Here is an 18,933-nt window from a genome sequence, read left to right on the forward strand (position 1 = left end):
TCCTCTGTGGGTTGCTAAGGTTACTGTCCTGGTTAGTGAAACACTCATCTTTCATTATTACAGGTCTTTAGATGTGGGGATGACATATGTACAATGTAAAGGAACAGGTAATGTAACTATAGAGACATCGTTAAGAAGAGATGACTGACAGTTTGAGATAGAACACTTTCACTCTTCAGTAACTCCAAAATAACAGCATGATGATGAAACGTGGGATTTTCCCACTTTGAGAGAGGTGGGGGAGAGAGAGAAATGGAAAGAAAGAGGCTTTTATCAGTCTTAATATACAAATGTCAAAAAAGTTGAGTTTGAGAGTTTGTTTTGTCTCTAGTGTTACAGCATGTTCAGAAAAGAGAGTGCTGCAATTCCACCTCCCGGCCACTAGAGGGAGGGATTACACCTGGAACTCAAACATGTCTGTCTGCTTCTTGGCCAGCTTTGCCACCTCCTGGCGGATGGCCTGGACCAGGGCGGATGTGGAGAGACTGCTGAGGGGGACTCTGTCTCTGGGCTCCCTCGCATCGGGCAGGCTCTGCTGGGACGCGGCGGTGGTCGGGGTGGGGGGTGGCTCCATGGCCTGGCCGTAGTGTTGGGGGAGTCTGGGGGAGCTGCCTTGAGGGTAGCGGGGATGAGGGAAGGCCTCCACGTACCCTGGGAGAGCCACCTGGAAGAGAGGGTAGGCCAGGTGTCACCAAAACAACCACACAGGGTTTGATACCCACCAACACGACAGGAAATACACCTGATGCTTTGTTTTTATTTTCCAAATTCAAAAACATATTATCCTTATTGGATCAGTTTGCTGGGTGAACATTGTCTCTCTTCCACATGTATTACACATATTCAAATGGCTGAAAACAAGGGTAAATATACACAAGCAAACTTGGACGAAACTCACACGATAAAATAAATTAACAAGTAAAAATTAAAACAGCGATTAAAATATCTGTCACTTTTAAAAATGGACTTTCGATTCAAACCAAGCATTTGAACTCCACTTATGGTTTAGTTTAGAATGTGGACATGAGATGTGTCTGACTCTACACAAAACTAATCATTGAAATACCCAAAAGAAAAAAGAAGAGAGGTGTTCATTTAGGAAATGTGCTCAACTACCCCGGTAGTACATCCAGCCATACATTCAGTTCAGCAAATGGTTTCTAAATGACACTGGTTCTGCAAAAAGACACTGCGTGAAGGCATCTGGTTGAAACAGGCAGACAAACAGGGATACAAAGAACATTCCATACAGAGGAGGAAAGGCCAGTGAGGAGAGGGGAGGTCACATGATCAATAACAGATCTAACAGAGGAGGAAAGGCCAGTGAGGAGAGGGGAGGTCACATGATCAATAACAGATCTGACAGAGGGGGAAAGGCCAGTGAGGAGAGGGGAGGTCACATGATCAATAACAGATCTGACAGAGGAGGAAAGGCCAGTGAGGAGCGGGGAGGTCACATGATCAATAACAGATCTGACAGAGGGGGAAAGGCCAGTGAGGAGAGGGGAGGTCACATGATCAATAACAGATCTGACAGAGGAGGAAAGGCCAGTGAGGAGAGGGGAGGTCACATAATCAATAACAGATCTGACAGAGGGGGAAAGGCCAGTGAGGAGAGGGGAGGTCACATGGTCAATAACAGATCTGACAGAGGGGGAAAGGCCAGTGAGGAGAGGGGAGGTCACATGGTCAATAACAGATCTGACAGAGGGGGAAATGGAACCTGTTTCATGTTTAACAGACAGAGAGAGACAGAGAGTATTGTACAATAGAAAATTAGGAACCACATTTTGCTTAGTGGTAGATGAGGAATGAGCTCACTGTCAATCCCTGATAAGGCTCTCTGCAGAGGCTGTCATGAAAATGTCTTCATATTCACTGATGAGTCACATTTTGGTGTCTTACAAACATCCAGGAAAACACATTGAGCTCTGTAACTTTCCATTAGTTTACATAACAACTCTAAGACCTGGGGCAGGATTGGGCTTTCCCTTGTGTGTGGTGTGGTTGTGGCTCGAGGTAGAACATACCATTAAGCACAGATTTAGGATCAGAATATTTCACCCCCATCCTAACTTTACCATAAGGTAACGTATCTGTCCCAGGATCAGTGGTGTTAGCAATTTTTGTTACTCTTCAATAACACAAACCCCAAAGCAAATCAGGGGGAGGAAAATAGGTTTATTCAAAGAGGCCAAATCATAGATGTTATGGTCATTCTCCCCTGTCCTCAGTGATTCTCTCCAGTGGTTCTCTCCCCAGAACAAAGGGACAGCATGTAGATTTATAACCCAGCCCTAGCCTGTGCTTGATCAATTAGAATTCCTTGCAATAAAACTAGCCAATGGCCAAATAACAAGTATCCTTTTTCAGAAGACATATTCCTCCCATGTCTCTGAACCATTGAGCAATAATTCCCTATTACAGAAAAAACACTATTCCCTTCATCATTATTACTCTATTGACTTCTCGTCCTTTTGACCTCTCGTCCTCTGTCTCTGCGTTGTTTATTTATCTTTGACCTATTCTTACAGTGGGTAGCTACTTCTACCTACGAGGTGAGTGTGGAGAGTAGGGGGGGTTCTTACAGAGTCAGCCCACTGGGGGGGCACGTCCTCAGGCTCGGGGGGGTAGGACATCCAGGATGGGCTGTGGTAGGAGGACGGGGGCGTGGAGGCAAAGTACTCAGAGTAACCCGACCGCGAGGCTGGGATGGCGTACACCGCTGTGATGGGGTTTCCTGTGGGGGGGTTAGGAGGTCGTTATACAGGGGAAATACTACAATGACAACTGCCATTACTAGAAGAAGAATCAAGTTGTTCTACAATTGTGACAAACAACAAAGTTAACCTAGACCTAGACCTAAACCTAAATCCTAACCCTAATTCTAACTCCTAACCCAAACCCAAACTCCTAACCCAAACTCCTTACCCAAACCCTAACTCCTAACCTAGACCCTCACAAGGATAATAAAATAAATTTAAAAAACAGACAAACAGGTTCTGACCTGAGTAGGTGGACATCGGCTGTTCTGCTGTGACTGAGGGGAGTGCTGCTCTGGAGAGGGGGACTGAGGGGAGTGCTGCTCTGGAGAGGGGGACTGAGGGGAGTGCTGCTCTGGAGAGGGGGACTGAGGGGAGTGCTGCTCTGGAGAGGGGGACTGAGGGGAGTGCTGCTCTGGAGAGGGGGACTGAGGGGAGTGCTGCTCTAGAGAGAGAGACATAGGGGGCACTGCTGTCATTATGCATATCCGTCTGCATATCCGTCATGTTGGTCCCAGACTCTGAGATCCTGGCCGTGGACCCCAGGTCAGGCGACGAGCTGAGTCAGAGAGAGAGATAATGCTCACATCGCAAAATCACATTCACATGCAACACATATTCTTCACCACAAGAGGACAGTGGTGCTCCATATAAGACCCACAGTAACACTGGATTCTCATCGCTATTCATGTCATCTTCCTCTGCACTGATTCTGCTTTCAAATGTGCAGTATACACGACTGAGATCAGTCTGGCCACACTGCATTTCCCTGGTGAATATTACCATGCGAATGTTGGGGAGTTCAGTGATTCATTTTTGGGTGAGAGTGAGGTGTCGCAGCTTTGATTCATTAGAGGAAAGAATAGTGTTATGGGGCTGTGTGTGTGTGTGTGTGTGTGTGTGTCCTGGCCGTACCGTCTTAGAGAGGTCCCTGGAGGGGGGCCGGTGCGAGGGGGAATAGGGGGTGGAGGAGAGGTCATAACCATGTCAGGAAGCTGGGTGAACCTAAAGGCCTGGAAGAAGACAAGTCAACACACACATGAATAATATACTGTGGGTTGATGTTTTCTGATAGGAGAAAGTGTCTACTTGTTAAGGTTTAGTCAACTAGAACCAGTACAGTAGTACATTTTGACCTAACATAACCATTCCCAGAGGTTGTATCCTTCCACCCACTCACAGGTTTGGGGAGGCTGCACTGATACATGTCTGCTCCGTACGCCGGCACCCACTGCAGCCCTCCTCCCCGGCCACGGCTCATGGTTCCCGGGGCACTGGTCACCACGTCAGAGTAGGGCAGGGGTGGAGGTCCGGGGCTGTAGTGGCCGTGGTGGTAACCGTGGTGGGGGTGGGGATGATGGGAGTGGTGGTGGCGTCCGGCTGTGGAGGAGTGTCCCCCTGAGGCCAGGCTGAAGGCCTCCTCCAAGAGCAGGTGCATCTGCTGGCGTACCTCGTCGATGGACGGCTGGGAGCTCAACGTGGAGGTCTCTGAGTGACCTTTGACCCCTCTGGGGCAGACATAACCCCCCCGCGGGCCAATCAGACGATCCACGTTGGTCTCCTCAATCAGCTCCGGTTCAGTCTGAAACACAGAGAAAAAGAGGGGAATTGGTTACGCACACACACACACACACACACACACACACACACACACACACACACACACACACACACTGCCCAGGAGGTTGGTGGCACCTTAATCAGGGAGGACAGGCTTGTGGTAATGACTGGAGCAGAATCAGTGGAATGGTATCAAACACATGGCTCCATTGGCGCCGTTCCAGCCATCATTATGAGCCGTCCTCCCTCAGCAACCTCCACTGATACACTGTTCACACTTCATTTCCAATTAGTACTAGTAGAGCTAATACAGTTCAGACCTATCAGAGTAGAGTGTCATTGTCTCCCAGACCTATCAGAGTAGAGTGTCATTGTCTCCCAGACCTATCAGAGTAGAGTGTCATTGTCTCCCAGACCTTTCAGAGTAGAGTGTCATTGCCTCCCAGACCTATCAGAGTAGAGTGTCATTGCCTCCCAGACCTATCAGAGTAGAGTGTCATTGTCTCCCAGACCTTTCAGAGTAGAGTGTCATTGCCTCCCAGACCTATCAGAGTAGAGTGTCATTGCCTCCCAGACCTATCAGAGTAGAGTGTCATTGTCTCCCAGACCTATCAGAGTAGAGTGTCATTGTCTCCCAGACCTATCAGAGTAGAGTGTCATTGTCTCCCAGACCTATCACAGTAGAGTGTCATTGTCTCCCAGACCTATCAGAGTAGAGTGTCATTGTCTCCCAGACCTATCAGAGTAGAGTGTCATTGTCTCCCAGACCTATCAGAGTAGAGTGTCATTGTCTCCCAGATCTATCAGAGTAGAGTGTCATTGTCTCCCAGATCTATCAGAGTAGAGTGTCATTTTAGTGCTCTCTTAGGCTCAAACAAAAACTCTTCATTCACTTTATTAGCACCCTGCAAACTGGTGATGCTGCCCCGGTTTAGGGAGCCATGTCCTTTACACAGAAACACACCACAACTCCAAAGACACTCGTGCCAAGTACTTTCTCTTTACAGCACTGAAGGACTATCCCACAATGCATTGCAACCCCCCCCATTTCATGATTTACGAGCACAGTGCTACAACGGTAAATGAACAGTCCCCTGATAGCTGGGTGGAATGCCACTGACTCAACCAGAGATGGTCAGATGAGAAATGTTCAAGTGGCTTTAACGATTCAGGAAGCTATACTAGTTGTTGTTGACAAGATGCTGACTAAGTTAGCCAGAGCTGCTTGATGGTACACTGTAGTACTGTAATATCTCACATGAATAGGTGTTCAGTATTCCTCCAGTGGAACTGCTCTCTCTCTGGTTGGTCTCTGCAGGGTAGAGTGCTACCGGGACAGTTTTGTATGGAGTGTGAGTTGTGTTTCTGTTTATCTCTCCATCTCCTCCTTCCCTCTCCTTGTCCCGCCCCCCGTAGATTAATTGTGGCGATAAACAATCCGTCAAATCACTGTAGAAGTAATTAAGCACTGCGGTAAACTACTAGGTCTGTGTGTGTTAGCCTACTGTTATATCTCTCTCTCACTCTCTCTCACTCTCACTGTCACTCTCTCACTCTCTCTCACTCTCTCTCCTTCCCTTTTCTCACCCACGCTCTGTGCTCGCTCTGCTCTCTCTATATCCACCTCTCCCTCCTTGCTTTCTCCCTCCAGCCTCTCTCTTCCTCCATCCCACTCTCTCTCAGGGTGATAAATGAGTTGGATCTGAGGGTGCCCTACTTCCTGTGCGAGTGGATGGGAGCAGCCACAGGAGACCTGGCGCAGCCGCCTCATAAATCAGTTCCCTCGCAACACGGACAGGCAGAGACGTGGATCCGCAGTGATATGGCCCGCAGAGCAAGCGTTCCCACTGTTCTGCAGTGATATGGCCCGCAGAGCAAGCGTTCCCACTGTTCCGCAGTGATATGGCCCGCAGAGCAAGCGTTCCCACTGTTCCGCAGTGATATGGCCCGCAGAGCAAGCGTTCCCACTGTTCCGCAGTGATATGGCCCGCAGAGCAAGCGTTCCCACTGTTCCGCAGTGATATGGCCCGCAGAGCAAGCGTTCCCACTGTAATCAATAGAGCCAGTCCTTCTGCAAGGAGCTGACCGAACACGCTAGCACCGGATTCTTTGCAGGTTGCAGGTTTGACACGGTTGTTACGGTTACTGCAGGGAGGCTATGATTCACTCCCACGGGAGGTAGAGAAGGGAGCACAACAGTGGAGGGAGGAGGTGGAGGAAGACAGGGAGGAGAACAGTGGAGGGAGGAGGTGGAGGAAGACAAGGAGCAGAACAGTGGAGGGAGGAGGTGGAGGATGACAGGGAGCAGAACAGTGGAGGGAGGAGGTGGAGGAAGACAGGGAGCAGAACAGTGGAGGGAGGACATAGAGGAAGACAGGGAGCAGAACAGTGGAGGGAGGAGGTGGAGGAAGACAGGGAGCAGAACAGTGGAGGGAGGAGGTGGAGGAAGACAGGGAGCAGAACAGTGGAGGGAGGAGGTGGAGGAAGACAGGCGGCAGAACAGTGGAGGGAGGAGGTGGAGGAAGAAAGGGAGCAGAACAGTGGAGGGAGGACATAGAGGAAGACAGGGAGCAGAAGAGTGGAGGGAGGAGGAGGAAAACAGGGAACAGAACAGTGGAGGGAAGAGGTGGAGGAAGACAGTGAGCAGAACAGTGGAGGGAGGAGGTGGAGGAAGACAGGGAGCAGAACAGTGGAGGCAGGAGGTGGAGGAAGACAGGGAGCAGAACAGTGGAGGGAGGAGGTGGAGGAAGACAGGGAGCAGAACAGTGGAGGGAGGAGGTGGAGGAAGACAGGGAGCAGAACAGTGGAGGGAGGAGGTGGAGGAAGACAGGGAGCAGAACAGTGGAGGGAGGAGGTGGAGGAAGACAGGGAGCAGAACAGTGGAGGGCGGACTAGAGGAAGAGAAGTATGAAGACAGGTTGCTTGGGAGGAAATGATGCTTCTCTATGTAGAGGATATTGACAATAGACTCAAAGAGTTGTTACTGTCTGTGGTAAATGTGATACATATTCTATTAGATGTAATATGTGGTTATTGTTAAAACCAATGTCTGAGATGATTAGATAAAGTAAAGGAGAGAAAGACACTATGCTGTTCTGTTTGTAAAGTAGGAGCTTACTGTAAAACTACCTCGTTCTCTTTGTTTGTAAATGAAAGGTTAAAGGTTATAAGATATTAACAGCGTCTTAGAGATAATTGTGGTGTTTGTTAAGTAGTGATCTGAAACATGACTTCAGGGAGCTGCTCTTTAGCCTCTTGATATTCTAACTGCATCTGTCCAGCATCATCTACGCAGCAACAGTATCACACCACAGGAGAGGAGAGGAGAGGAGAGGAGGGGCGAGGAGGCGGGACGAGGCGAGGCAAGGAAGAGGAGAGGAAGAGGAGAGGAAGAGGAGAGGAGAGGAGAGGAGGGGCGAGGCGAGGCAGATGAGAGGAAGAGGAGAGGAAGAGGAGAGGAAAGGAGAGAAGGGAAGAGGAGAGGAGAGGCGAGGCGAGGAGAGGAGGGAAGAGGAGAGGAGAGGCGAGGCAGAGGAGAGGAAGAGGAGAGGAGAGGCAGAGGAGAGGCAGAGGAGAGGAGAGGAGAGGCGAGGCGAGGAGAGGAGAGGAGAGGAGAGGCGAGGAGAGGAGAGGAGAGGAGAGGAGAGGAGAGGAGAGGAGAGGAGAGGAGAGGAGAGGAGAGGAGAGGAGGGAAGAGGAGAGGCGAGGCAGAGGAGAGGAAGAGGAGAGGAGAGGAGGGAAGAGGAGAGGCGAGGCGAGGAGAGGAGAGGAGAGCAACATGTCTGAAAGGTATCATAAACCACAACTATAAAGAACACCTTATGAATCTACCACTATCATCCATTAAGCAACTCCTTCACTGCAGTCTGATGTGCTTAACTTCAACCACACCTGTATGTGGACAGTCCAGTTCCTGTCTGAGACTTTGACCCCTGGAGAGCTCTATTAGGGGTGCATTCAGGATTGCAATATGCTGTGATGTTGAATGGAACTCACCTCTACACCTTAAGACAACTGCCTTGACTGCAACAGTACCCTGCCAGAGGTACTACAAAACAGACAGTTCACTACCCAGTGATGTGTCTGTTGTGAAACATGCACTAGTCTGAATCCTTCCAAGTCAACACTTTTTGCAGCAAGCAGTGAATGTGTTTGTGTTTATTTTGGCCTCAGCACCATACAAAACATTTGGAGCGTGCAGGTACATTGTTTGTTTGTTTGCAACAGGAAGCTGTTGTCTCCAGTCACCTGGGGATGTTAGCTATTTTTGGATAGTAAATCACCTGTAAAATGAGTGGTTTTAACGACTGTGGACATGTAAGCTACAGAGACAGTGTCAGGAAAAAGTATTTGCCTCCTTTTACATTTTCTCTATTTTTGCGTATTTTTGATACTGAATGTTGTCAGATCTTCAGCAAAAAACTAATGTTAGATAAAGGGAACCTGAGTTTACAAATAACAAAATAAACATAGCTGCATGCAGGACTGCTTTAACTCAGCAACATTTGTGGGTTTACAAGCATGAACTGCTCGTTTCAACATTGTTTCAAAGCCCACCCATCTGCCACTCCAAACCCCACGCATCTGCCACTCCAAACCCCACGCATCTGCCACTCCAAACCCCACGCATCTGCCACTCCAAACCCCACGCATCTGCCACTCCAAACCCCACGCATCTGCCACTCCAAACCCCACCCATCTGCCATTCCAACCACGCCCATCTGCCACTCCAAACCCCACCCATCTGCCATTCCAACCCCACCCATCTGCCACTCCAAACCCCACCCATCTGCCATTACAACCACGCCCATCTGCCACTCCAAACCCCACCCATCTGCCATTACAACCAAGCCCATCTGCCACTCCAAACCCCACCCATCTGCCATTACAACCACGCCCATCTGCCACTCCAAACCCCACCCATCTGCCATTCCAACCCCGCCCATCTGCCACTCCAAACCCCACCCATCTGCCATTCCAACCCCGCCCATCTGCCACTCCAAACCCCACCCATCTGCCATTACAACCACGCCCATCTGCCACTCCAAACCCCACCCATCTGCCATTCCAACCCCCCCCATCTGCCATTCCAAACCCCACCCATCTGCCATTACAACCACGCCCATCTGCCACTCCAAACCCCACCCATCTGCCATTCCAACCCCGCCCATCTGCCACTCCAAACCCCACCCATCTGCCATTCCAACCCCGCCCATCTGCCACTACAAACCCCACCCATCTGCTATTCCAACCCCGCCCATCTGCCACTCCAAACCCCACCCATCTGCCATTACAACCACGCCCATCTGCCACTCCAAACCCCACCCATCTGCCATTCCAACCCCGCCCATCTGCCACTCCAAACCCCACGCACCTGCCACTCCAAACCACACGCATCTGCCATTACAACCACGCCCATCTGCCACTCCAAACCCTGCCCATCTGCCACTCCAAACCCCGCACATCTGCCACTCCAAACCCCGCACATCTGCCACTCCAAACCCCGCACATCTGCCATTCCAAACCCCGCACATCTGCCACTCCAAACCCCGCACATCTGCCACTCCAAACCCCGCACATCTGCCACTCCAAACCCCGCACATCTGCCACTCCAAACCCCGCACATCTGCCACTCCAAACCCCGCACATCTGCCATTCCAAACCCCGCACATCTGCCACTCCAAACCCCGCACATCTGCCATTCCAAACCCCTCCCATCTGCCACTCCAAACCCTGCGCATCTGCCACTCCAAACCTCGCCCATCTGCCACTCCTTACCCCACCGATCTGCCATTCCAAACCCCTCCCATCTGCCATTCCAAACCCCTCCCATCTGCCATTCCAAACCCCACCCATCTGCCACTCCAAACCCTGCCCATCTGCCATTCCAAACCTCACCCATCTGCCATTCCAACCCCGCCCATCTGCCACTCCAAACCCTACCCATCTGCCATTCCAACCCCGCCCATATGCCACTAAAAACCCCACCCTTCTGCAATTCCTTACCCCACCGATCTGCCATTCCAAACCCCTCCCATCTGCCATTCCAAACCCCAACCATCTGCCACTCCAAACCCATCATGCTAGAGCAAATGCTCAAAGTAACTGAAAGATTTGAAATAGTGTTTGAACCCGTCTGCTTCTGAGACCCAGAACACCAGTTCAGATAGGGCCAGTGGGAAAGGACCAGGGTCAGGACCAGGGTCAGGACCAGGGTAAGGACCAGGGTAAGGACCAGGGTCAGGACAAGGGTCAGGACCAGGGTCGTGACCAGGACCAGGGTCAGGGGAGTGGGACTCACGTCATAGCCGCTCTTCCTGATGCCTCTCCTGGGTCTCTCCCTCATAACCAGCAGGTCCATCTCTGTTCCTCCGGTACTCGGGCTGTTCAGGCTCTGCCTGCTCCGATAGGTCCGCTGCCTCACCTGAGAATGTCTGCCAATCACAGGGTGTTACAGAGCTCAAATCAATCAGCCAATAAGAAGAGGAATGTGTTAATCAAATGAGTGCAACAAACCGCCTTAGACAATACAGTTAACTAGGAGAAACTCCTGGTTTCATTATCATTGTCGTGGTCGTCGTCTTCTTCGTCATCAACCTCATCATCATCAGCAGCAACATTGTCATCATCAATCAACATTCTATTATATTCTATAGGCCTTTCCAGCCACACTACCGTTCAACAGTCTGGGGTCACTTAGAAATGTCCTTGTTTTTGAAAGAAAAGCAAATTTTCTGGTCCATTAAAATAACATCAAATTGATCAGAAATACAGTGTAAACATTGTTAATGTTGTAAATGACTATTACGGCTGATTTTTAATCAAATATCTACATAATGTCTACATAGGCCCATTATCAGCAACCATCACTCCTGTGTTCCAATGGCACGTTGTGTTAGCTAATCCAAGTTTATCATTTTAAAAGGCTAATTGATGATTAGAAAACCCTTTTGCAATTATGTTAGAACAGCTGAAAACTGTTGTTCTGATTAAAGAAGCAATAAAACTGTCCTTCTTTAGACTAGTTGAGTATCTAGTTGAGTATCTGGAGCGTCAGCATTTGTGGGTTCGATTACAGGCTCAAAATGGCCAGAAACAAATTACTCTCTTCTGAAACTCGTCAGTCTATTCTTGTTCTGAAAAATGAAGGCTATTCCATGTGAGAAATTGCCAAGAAACTGAAGGTCTCATACAACGCTGTGTACTACTCCCTTCACAGAACAGCGCAAACTGGCTCTAACCAGAATAGAAAGAGGAGTGGGAGGCCCCGGTGCACAACTGAGCAAGAGGACAAGTTCATTAGAGTGTCTAGTTTGAGAAACAGACGCCTCACACGTCCTCAACTGGTAGCTTCATTAAATAGTACCCGCAAAACACCAGTCTCAACGTCAACAGTGAAGAGGTGACTCTGGGATTCTGGCCTTCTAGGCAGAGTTGCAAAGGAAAAAAACATATCTCAGACTGGCCAATAAAAATAAAAGATTAAGATGGGCAAAAGAACACAGACACTGGACAGAGGAATATTGGTGTTATGGACAGACTAATCTAAGTTTGAGGTGTTCAGATCACAAAGAAGAATATTCGAGAGACGTAGAAAAAATGAAAAGATGCTGGAGGCAATGTGATGGTCTGGGGGGCTTTGGTGGTGGTAAAGTGGGAGATCTGTTCAGGGTAAAAGGGATCTTGAAGAAGGGAGGCTATCACTCCATTTTGCAACGCCATACCCTGTGAACGGCGCTTCATTGGAGCCAATTTCCTCCTACAACAGGACAATGACCTAAAGCACAGGTCCAAACTATGCAAGAACTATTTAGGGAAGAAGCCCTTGTCAACATCTTGACTATATTTCCTATTCATTTTGCAACTCATTTCATGTACGGTATGTTTTCATGGAAAACAAGGACATTTCTAAGTGACCCCAAACTGTTGAACGGTAGTGTATGTCTGAACATAATATCTCCTGAACATAATATCTCCTCTGCCAGATTGATTTGACATAATTGTGTGTTTTTCAATCACTTATCCCTGCCAGCCAATGCTGAAACTCCTAAAACGGCATCATACTGAGGACGTCTTAGAGAGGAGGTAATATGTATGATAATATTGATACATATTTTTCATTCTGTTGAACAAGATGCAGTGATGCAGATCAGTGAACATGCTCTGGGAGTGCTATCTCATCACTCATCACAGTCCTATCAGCAGGCTGAGCATGACTGGAGAGTCTGTCAAACATGTCTCTATGGGAAACTTCACCAGAACCAAAGATGATAGAGACAGGAGAGAGCAGACAGAAGAGAGGAGACAGACGAGAGGAGACAGAAGAGAGGAGACAGAAGAGAGGAGACAGGAGAGAGGAGACAGGAGAGAGGAGACAGAAGAGAGGAGACAGAAGAGAGGAGACAGGAGAGAGGAGACAGGAGGAGGACACAGGAGACAGGAGAGAGGAGACAGGAGAGAGTAGACAGGAGAGAGGAGACAGGAGAGAGGAGACAGGAGAGAGGAGACAGGAGGAGGACACAGGAGACAGGAGAGAGGAGACAGGAGAGAGTAGACAGGAGAGAGGAGACAGGACACAGGAGAGAGGAGACAGGACACAGGAGACAGGACACAGGAGAGAGGAGACAGGACACAGGAGAGAGGAGACAGGAGAGAGGACACAGGGGGAGGAGAGAGGAGACAGGACACAGGACACAGGAGAGAGGAGACAGGAGAGAGGACACAGGGGAAGGAGAGAGGAGACAGGAGAGAGGAGACAGGACACAGAAGAGAGGAGACAAGACACCGGAGAGAGGAGACAGGACATAGGAGAGAGGAGACAGGACACAGGAGAGAGGAGACAGGACACAGGAGAGAGGAGACAGGACGAGGAGGGCAACAAGCAGTGAATATGAAGTTTGGTTCTCCAGAGAAACAGAGCAATGAAAATCACAAAACCATCACCTAAACAACCAACATCTGCCTTTCCTTTCTCCTCCTGTACAGTGTGTGTGTGTGTGTGTGTGTGTGTGTGTGTGTGTGTGTGTGTGTGTGTGTGTGTGTGTGTGTGTGTGTGTGTGTGTGTGTGTGTGTGTGTGCGTGTCTATGTGCGTGTCTATGTGCGTGTCTGTGTGCGTGTCTGTGTGCGTGTCTGTGCGTGTCTATGTGTGTGTGTGTGTGTGTGCGTGTCTGTGTGCGTGTCTGTGTGCGTGTCTATGTGCGTGTCTGTGTGCGTGTCTATGTGCGTGTCTATGTGCGTGTCTGTGTGCGTGTCTATGTGCGTGTCTGTGTGCGTGTCTGTGTGCGTGTCTATGTGCGTGTCTGTGTGCGTGTCTGTGTGCGTGTCTATGTGCGTGTCTGTGTGCGTGTCTGTGTGCGTGTCTGTGTGTGTCTATGTGCGTGTCTATGTGCGTGTCTGTGTGCGTGTCTGTGTGCGTGTCTGTGTGCGTGTCTGTGTGCGTGTCTGTGTGCGTGTCTGTGTGCGTGTGTGTGTGCGTGCGTGTCTGTGTGCGTGTCTGTGTGCGTGTCTGTGTGCGTGTCTGTGTGCATGTCTGTGTGCGTGTCTGTGTGTGTGTGTGTGTGTGCGTGTCTGTCTGTGTGTGTGTGTGTGTGTGTGTGCCTGTGCGTGTCTATGTGCGTGTCTGTGCGTGTCTATGTGTGCGTGTCTGTGTGCGTGTCTGTGCGTGTCTATGTGTGTGTGTGTGTGTGCATGTCTGTGTGCGTGTCTGTGTGCGTGTCTGTGTGCGTGTCTGTGTGCGTGTCTGTGTGCGTGTCTGTGCGTTATGGACGCATATGTGTTTTTCCCTCATCGGCATCCATAACAAACCACAACTATTCTCTCTCTGTCTACATCAGTAGCAAATGATGGCACGACAGAGCAGGGCAGAGCCGTCCTAATGGAGAACCCCTTATGGGCTCCCCTGCTCTGAGACAAGTACACCAAATCCTCTTATCTCCAGACTGGAGGAGCAGAAAACCAGAGGACCAGGGGCCAGAGCCCAGCACCATCCCAGAGACAGGAGGGGATTAGTCTGATTAAATAGGCCTGATGAGACCCTCCTCTGGATCACAGAAAGATGATAATGAAACAATTAGACAGACAGACTGCCGTGCTGAGGGAGCATTTATAGAGAGGGAGGGTTAGATGAGGGCATGGAACTGCAGACAGACAACTGGTCAATGAGGCTGCGTGACAGGCAGAGAGAGAGTGCCAATCAATGTCCTTGAAAAGCTTTGGAGGAGGGACTATCAATCTACCCACCTACAACTCAACATATATCCCCATCCCCTCCTCTTTTCCCTCACACCCTCCCCCATCTCACCTCCTGCTGGACTTGACGTAGGTGGATGCCCGGTCTTCATCAGGCTCCAGTGGTGGGCCATGCTCTCCAGGTGCCCTCTCATGTCCGTGTCTCTGCCTCTGTGCCAGCGCCCTGCTACCACTCCCGCTGCCGTCCGCTGAGGGGAAGTCATAGTACCCTTTCCTCTTAGCCTTCAGCCTCAGCTTGTTCCTGTAGTGCTCTATGTCGGACTTCTGCTTCAGAGCTAGGTTCACCTGGAGAAGGGAGGGAGGGAGGGAGGGAGGGAGGGAGGCAGGCAGGCAGGCAGGCAGGCAGGCAGGCAGGCAGGCAGGCAGGGAGGGAGGGAGGGAGGGAGGGAGGGAGGGAGGGAGGGAGGGAGGGAGGGAGGGAGGGAGGGAGGGGGCAGGGAGGCAGGGAGGGAGAGAGAGAGAGAGAGGAGGCAGGGAGGGAGGGAGGGAGGGAGGGAGGGAGGCAGGCAGGGAGGGAGGAAGGAAGGGAGGGAGGGAGGGAGGGAGGGAGGGAGGGAGGGAGGGAGGGAGGGAGGGAGGGAGGGAGGGGGCAGGGAGGGAGGGAGGGAGGGAGGGAGGGAGGGAGGGAGGGAGGGAGGGAGGGAGGGAGGGAGGGAGGGAGGGAGGGAGGGAGGGAGGGAGGGAGGGAGGGAGGGGGCAGGGAGGCAGGGAGGCAGGGAGGGAGAAAAAGCACACACATGAAAAAGTGTGTGTGTGTGTTTACGCATGTGTGCGTGTGTGTGTTGCGTGTGTGTGTGTGTGTGTCTCACCTCTCCATTTCCATTGAGGATGGCTGAGTCTTGGCTGCGGTCAGAGGAGGCGGGGTGTGAATAGGTGGGCGGAGCAGTCATGGGCTTTATGGAAATAAGCTGCAGGGAACCAAACGAGGAGTCGTAGGGATCTGAACAAGGAACAAGGAGTTAACACAAACTCACCACAAAGAACAAGGAGTTAATACACACTCACCACAAAGAACAAGGAGTTAATACACACTCACCACAAAGAACAAGGAGTTAATACACACTCACCACAAAGAACAAGGAGTTAATACACACTCACCACAAGGAACAAGGAGTTAATACACACTCACCACAAGGAACAAGGAGTTAATACACACTCACCACAAAGAACAAGGAGTTAATACACACTCACCACAAGGAACAAGGAGTTAATACACACTCACCACAAAGAACAAGGAGTTAATACACACTCACCACAAAGAACAAGGAGTTAATACACACTCACCACAAGGAACAAGGAGTTAATACACACTCACCACAAGGAACAAGGAGTTAGTACACACTCACCTCAAGGAACAAGGAGTTAATACACACTCACCACAAAGAACAAGGAGTTAATACACACTCACCACAAAGAACAAGGAGTTAATACACACTCACCACAAAGAACAAGGAGTTAATACACACTCACCACAAAGAACAAGGAGTTAATACACACTCACCACAAAGAACAAGGAGTTATACACACTCACCACAAAGAACAAGGAGTTAATACACACTCACCACAAAGAACAAGGAGTTAATACACACTCACCACAAAGAACAAGGAGTTAATACACACTCACCACAAAGAACAAGGAGTTAATACACACTCACCACAAGGAACAAGGAGTTAGTACACACTCACCACAAGGAGTTAATACACACTCACCACAAAGAACAAGGAGTTAATACACACTCACCACAAGGAGTTAATACACACTCACCACAAAGAACATGGAGTTAATACACACTCACCACAAAGAACTAGGAGTTAATACACACTCACCACAAGGAGTTAATACACACTCACCACAAAGAACAATGAGTTATACACACTCACCACAAGGAACAAGGAGTTAATACACACTCACCACAAAGAACAAGGAGTTAATACACACTCACCACAAAGAACAAGGAGTTAATACACACTCACCACAAGGAACAAGGAGTTATACACACTCACCACAAAGAACAAGGAGTTAATACACACTCACCACAAGGAGTTAATACACACTCACCACAAAGAACATGGAGTTAATACACACTCACCACAAAGAACTAGGAGTTAATACACACTCACCACAAGGAACAAGGAGTTAATACACACTCACCACAAAGAACAAAGAGTTATACACACTCACCACAAGGAACAAGGAGTTAATACACACTCACCACAAAGAACAAGGAGTTAATACACACTCACCACAAAGAACAAGGAGTTATACACACTCACCACAAGGAACAAGGAGTTATACACACTCACCACAAAGAACAAGGAGTTAATACACACTCACCACAAGGAACAAGGAGTTAGTACACACTCACCTCAAGGGACAAGGAGTTAATACACACTCACCACAAAGAACAAGGAGTTATACACACTCACCACAAGGAACAAGGAGTTATACACACTCACCACAAAGAACAAGGAGTTAATACACACTCACCACAAGGAACAAGGAGTTAATACACACTCACCACAAAGAACAAGGAGTTAATACACACTCACCACAAAGAACAAGGAGTTAATACACACTCACCACAAAGAACAAGGAGTTAATACACACTCACCACAAGGAACAAGGAGTTAATACACACTCACCACAAGGAACAATGAGTTATACACACTCACCACAAAGAACAAGGAGTTAATACACACTCACCACAAAGAACAAGGAGTTAATACACACTCACCACAAGGAACAAGGAGTTAATACACACTCACCACAAAGAACAAGGAGTTAATACACACTCACCACAAAGAACAAGGAGTTAATACACACTCACCACAAGGAACAAGGAGTTAATACACACTCACCACAAGGAACAAGGAGTTAGTACACACTCACCTCAAGGAACAAGGAGTTAATACACACTCACCACAAAGAACAAGGAGTTAATACACACTCACCACAAAGAACAAGGAGTTAATACACACTCACCACAAAGAACAAGGAGTTAATACACACTCACCACAAAGAACAAGGAGTTAATACACACTCACCACAAAGAACAAGGAGTTATACACACTCACCACAAAGAACAAGGAGTTAATACACACTCACCACAAGGAACAAGGAGTTAATACACACTCACCACAAAGAACAAGGAGTTAATACACACTCACCACAAAGAACAAGGAGTTAATACACACTCACCACAAGGAACAAGGAGTTAATACACACTCACCACAAGGAACAAGGAGTTAGTACACACTCACCTCAAGGAACAAGGAGTTAATACACACTCACCACAAAGAACAAGGAGTTAATACACACTCACCACAAAGAACAAGGAGTTAATACACACTCACCACAAAGAACAAGGAGTTAATACACACTCACCACAAAGAACAAGGAGTTAATACACACTCACCACAAAGAACAAGGAGTTAATACACACTCACCACAAAGAACAAGGAGTTAATACACACTCACCACAAGGAACAAGGAGTTAATACACACTCACCACAAGGAACAAGGAGTTAATACACACTCACCACAAAGAACAAGGAGTTAATACACACTCACCACAAAGGAACAAGGAGTTAATACACACTCACCACAAAGAACAAGGAGTTAATACACACTCACCACAAAGAACAAGGAGTTAATACACACTCACCACAAAGAACAAGGAGTTAATACACACTCACCACAAGGAACAAGGAGTTAATACACACTCACCACAAGGAACAAGGAGTTAGTACACACTCACCTCAAGGAACAAGGAGTTAATACACACTCACTCACACAAAGAACAAGGAGTTAATACACACTCACCACAAAGAACAAGGAGTTAATACACACTCACCACAAAGAACAAGGAGTTAATACACACCACACAAAGAACAAGGAGTTAATACACACTCACCACAAAGAACAAGGAGTTAATACACACTCACCACAAAGAACAAAGTTAATACACACTCACCACAAGAACAAGGAGTTAATACACACTCACCACAAAGAACAAGGAGTTAATACACACTCACCACAAAGAACAAGGAGTTAATACACACTCACCACAAAGAACAAGGAGTTAATACACACTCACCACAAAGAACAAGGAGTTAATACACACTCACCACAAGGAACAAGGAGTTAATACACACTCACCACAAAGAACAAGGAGTTAATACACACTCACCACAAAGAACAAGGAGTTAATACACACTCACCACAAAGAACAAGGAGTTAATACACACTCACCACAAGGAACAAGGAGTTAATACACACTCACCACAAAGAACAAGGAGTTAATACACACTCACCACAAAGAACAAGGAGTTAATACACACTCACCACAAGGAACAAGGAGT

The 18,933-nt window shown here is 48.7% G+C and overlaps 1 protein-coding gene across 1 annotated transcript in view; it reads right to left on the reverse strand.

Moving 5' to 3' along the window:
- Positions 1–211: 211 nt before the first annotated feature.
- LOC139411701 (KIAA1549-like b) overlaps positions 212–18,933 on the reverse strand; it is a 129,750-nt gene continuing 111,028 nt past the window's right edge. Inside the window, exons 14-22 of the mRNA XM_071158353.1 lie at positions 15,381–15,511; positions 14,624–14,856; positions 10,624–10,756; positions 3,943–4,344; positions 3,678–3,775; positions 3,233–3,321; positions 3,008–3,082; positions 2,589–2,740; positions 212–664 (exon numbers count right to left, since the gene is read on the reverse strand). Of these exons, the coding sequence (XP_071014454.1) occupies positions 395–664; positions 2,589–2,740; positions 3,008–3,082; positions 3,233–3,321; positions 3,678–3,775; positions 3,943–4,344; positions 10,624–10,756; positions 14,624–14,856; positions 15,381–15,511 (1,583 nt within the window). The 3' untranslated portion in view covers positions 212–394. The remainder of the gene's footprint in view (positions 665–2,588; positions 2,741–3,007; positions 3,083–3,232; positions 3,322–3,677; positions 3,776–3,942; positions 4,345–10,623; positions 10,757–14,623; positions 14,857–15,380; positions 15,512–18,933) is intronic.

This window comes from Oncorhynchus clarkii, chromosome 6 (genome assembly GCF_045791955.1).
Source record: "Oncorhynchus clarkii lewisi isolate Uvic-CL-2024 chromosome 6, UVic_Ocla_1.0, whole genome shotgun sequence".
Taxonomy (NCBI): domain Eukaryota; kingdom Metazoa; phylum Chordata; class Actinopteri; order Salmoniformes; family Salmonidae; genus Oncorhynchus; species Oncorhynchus clarkii.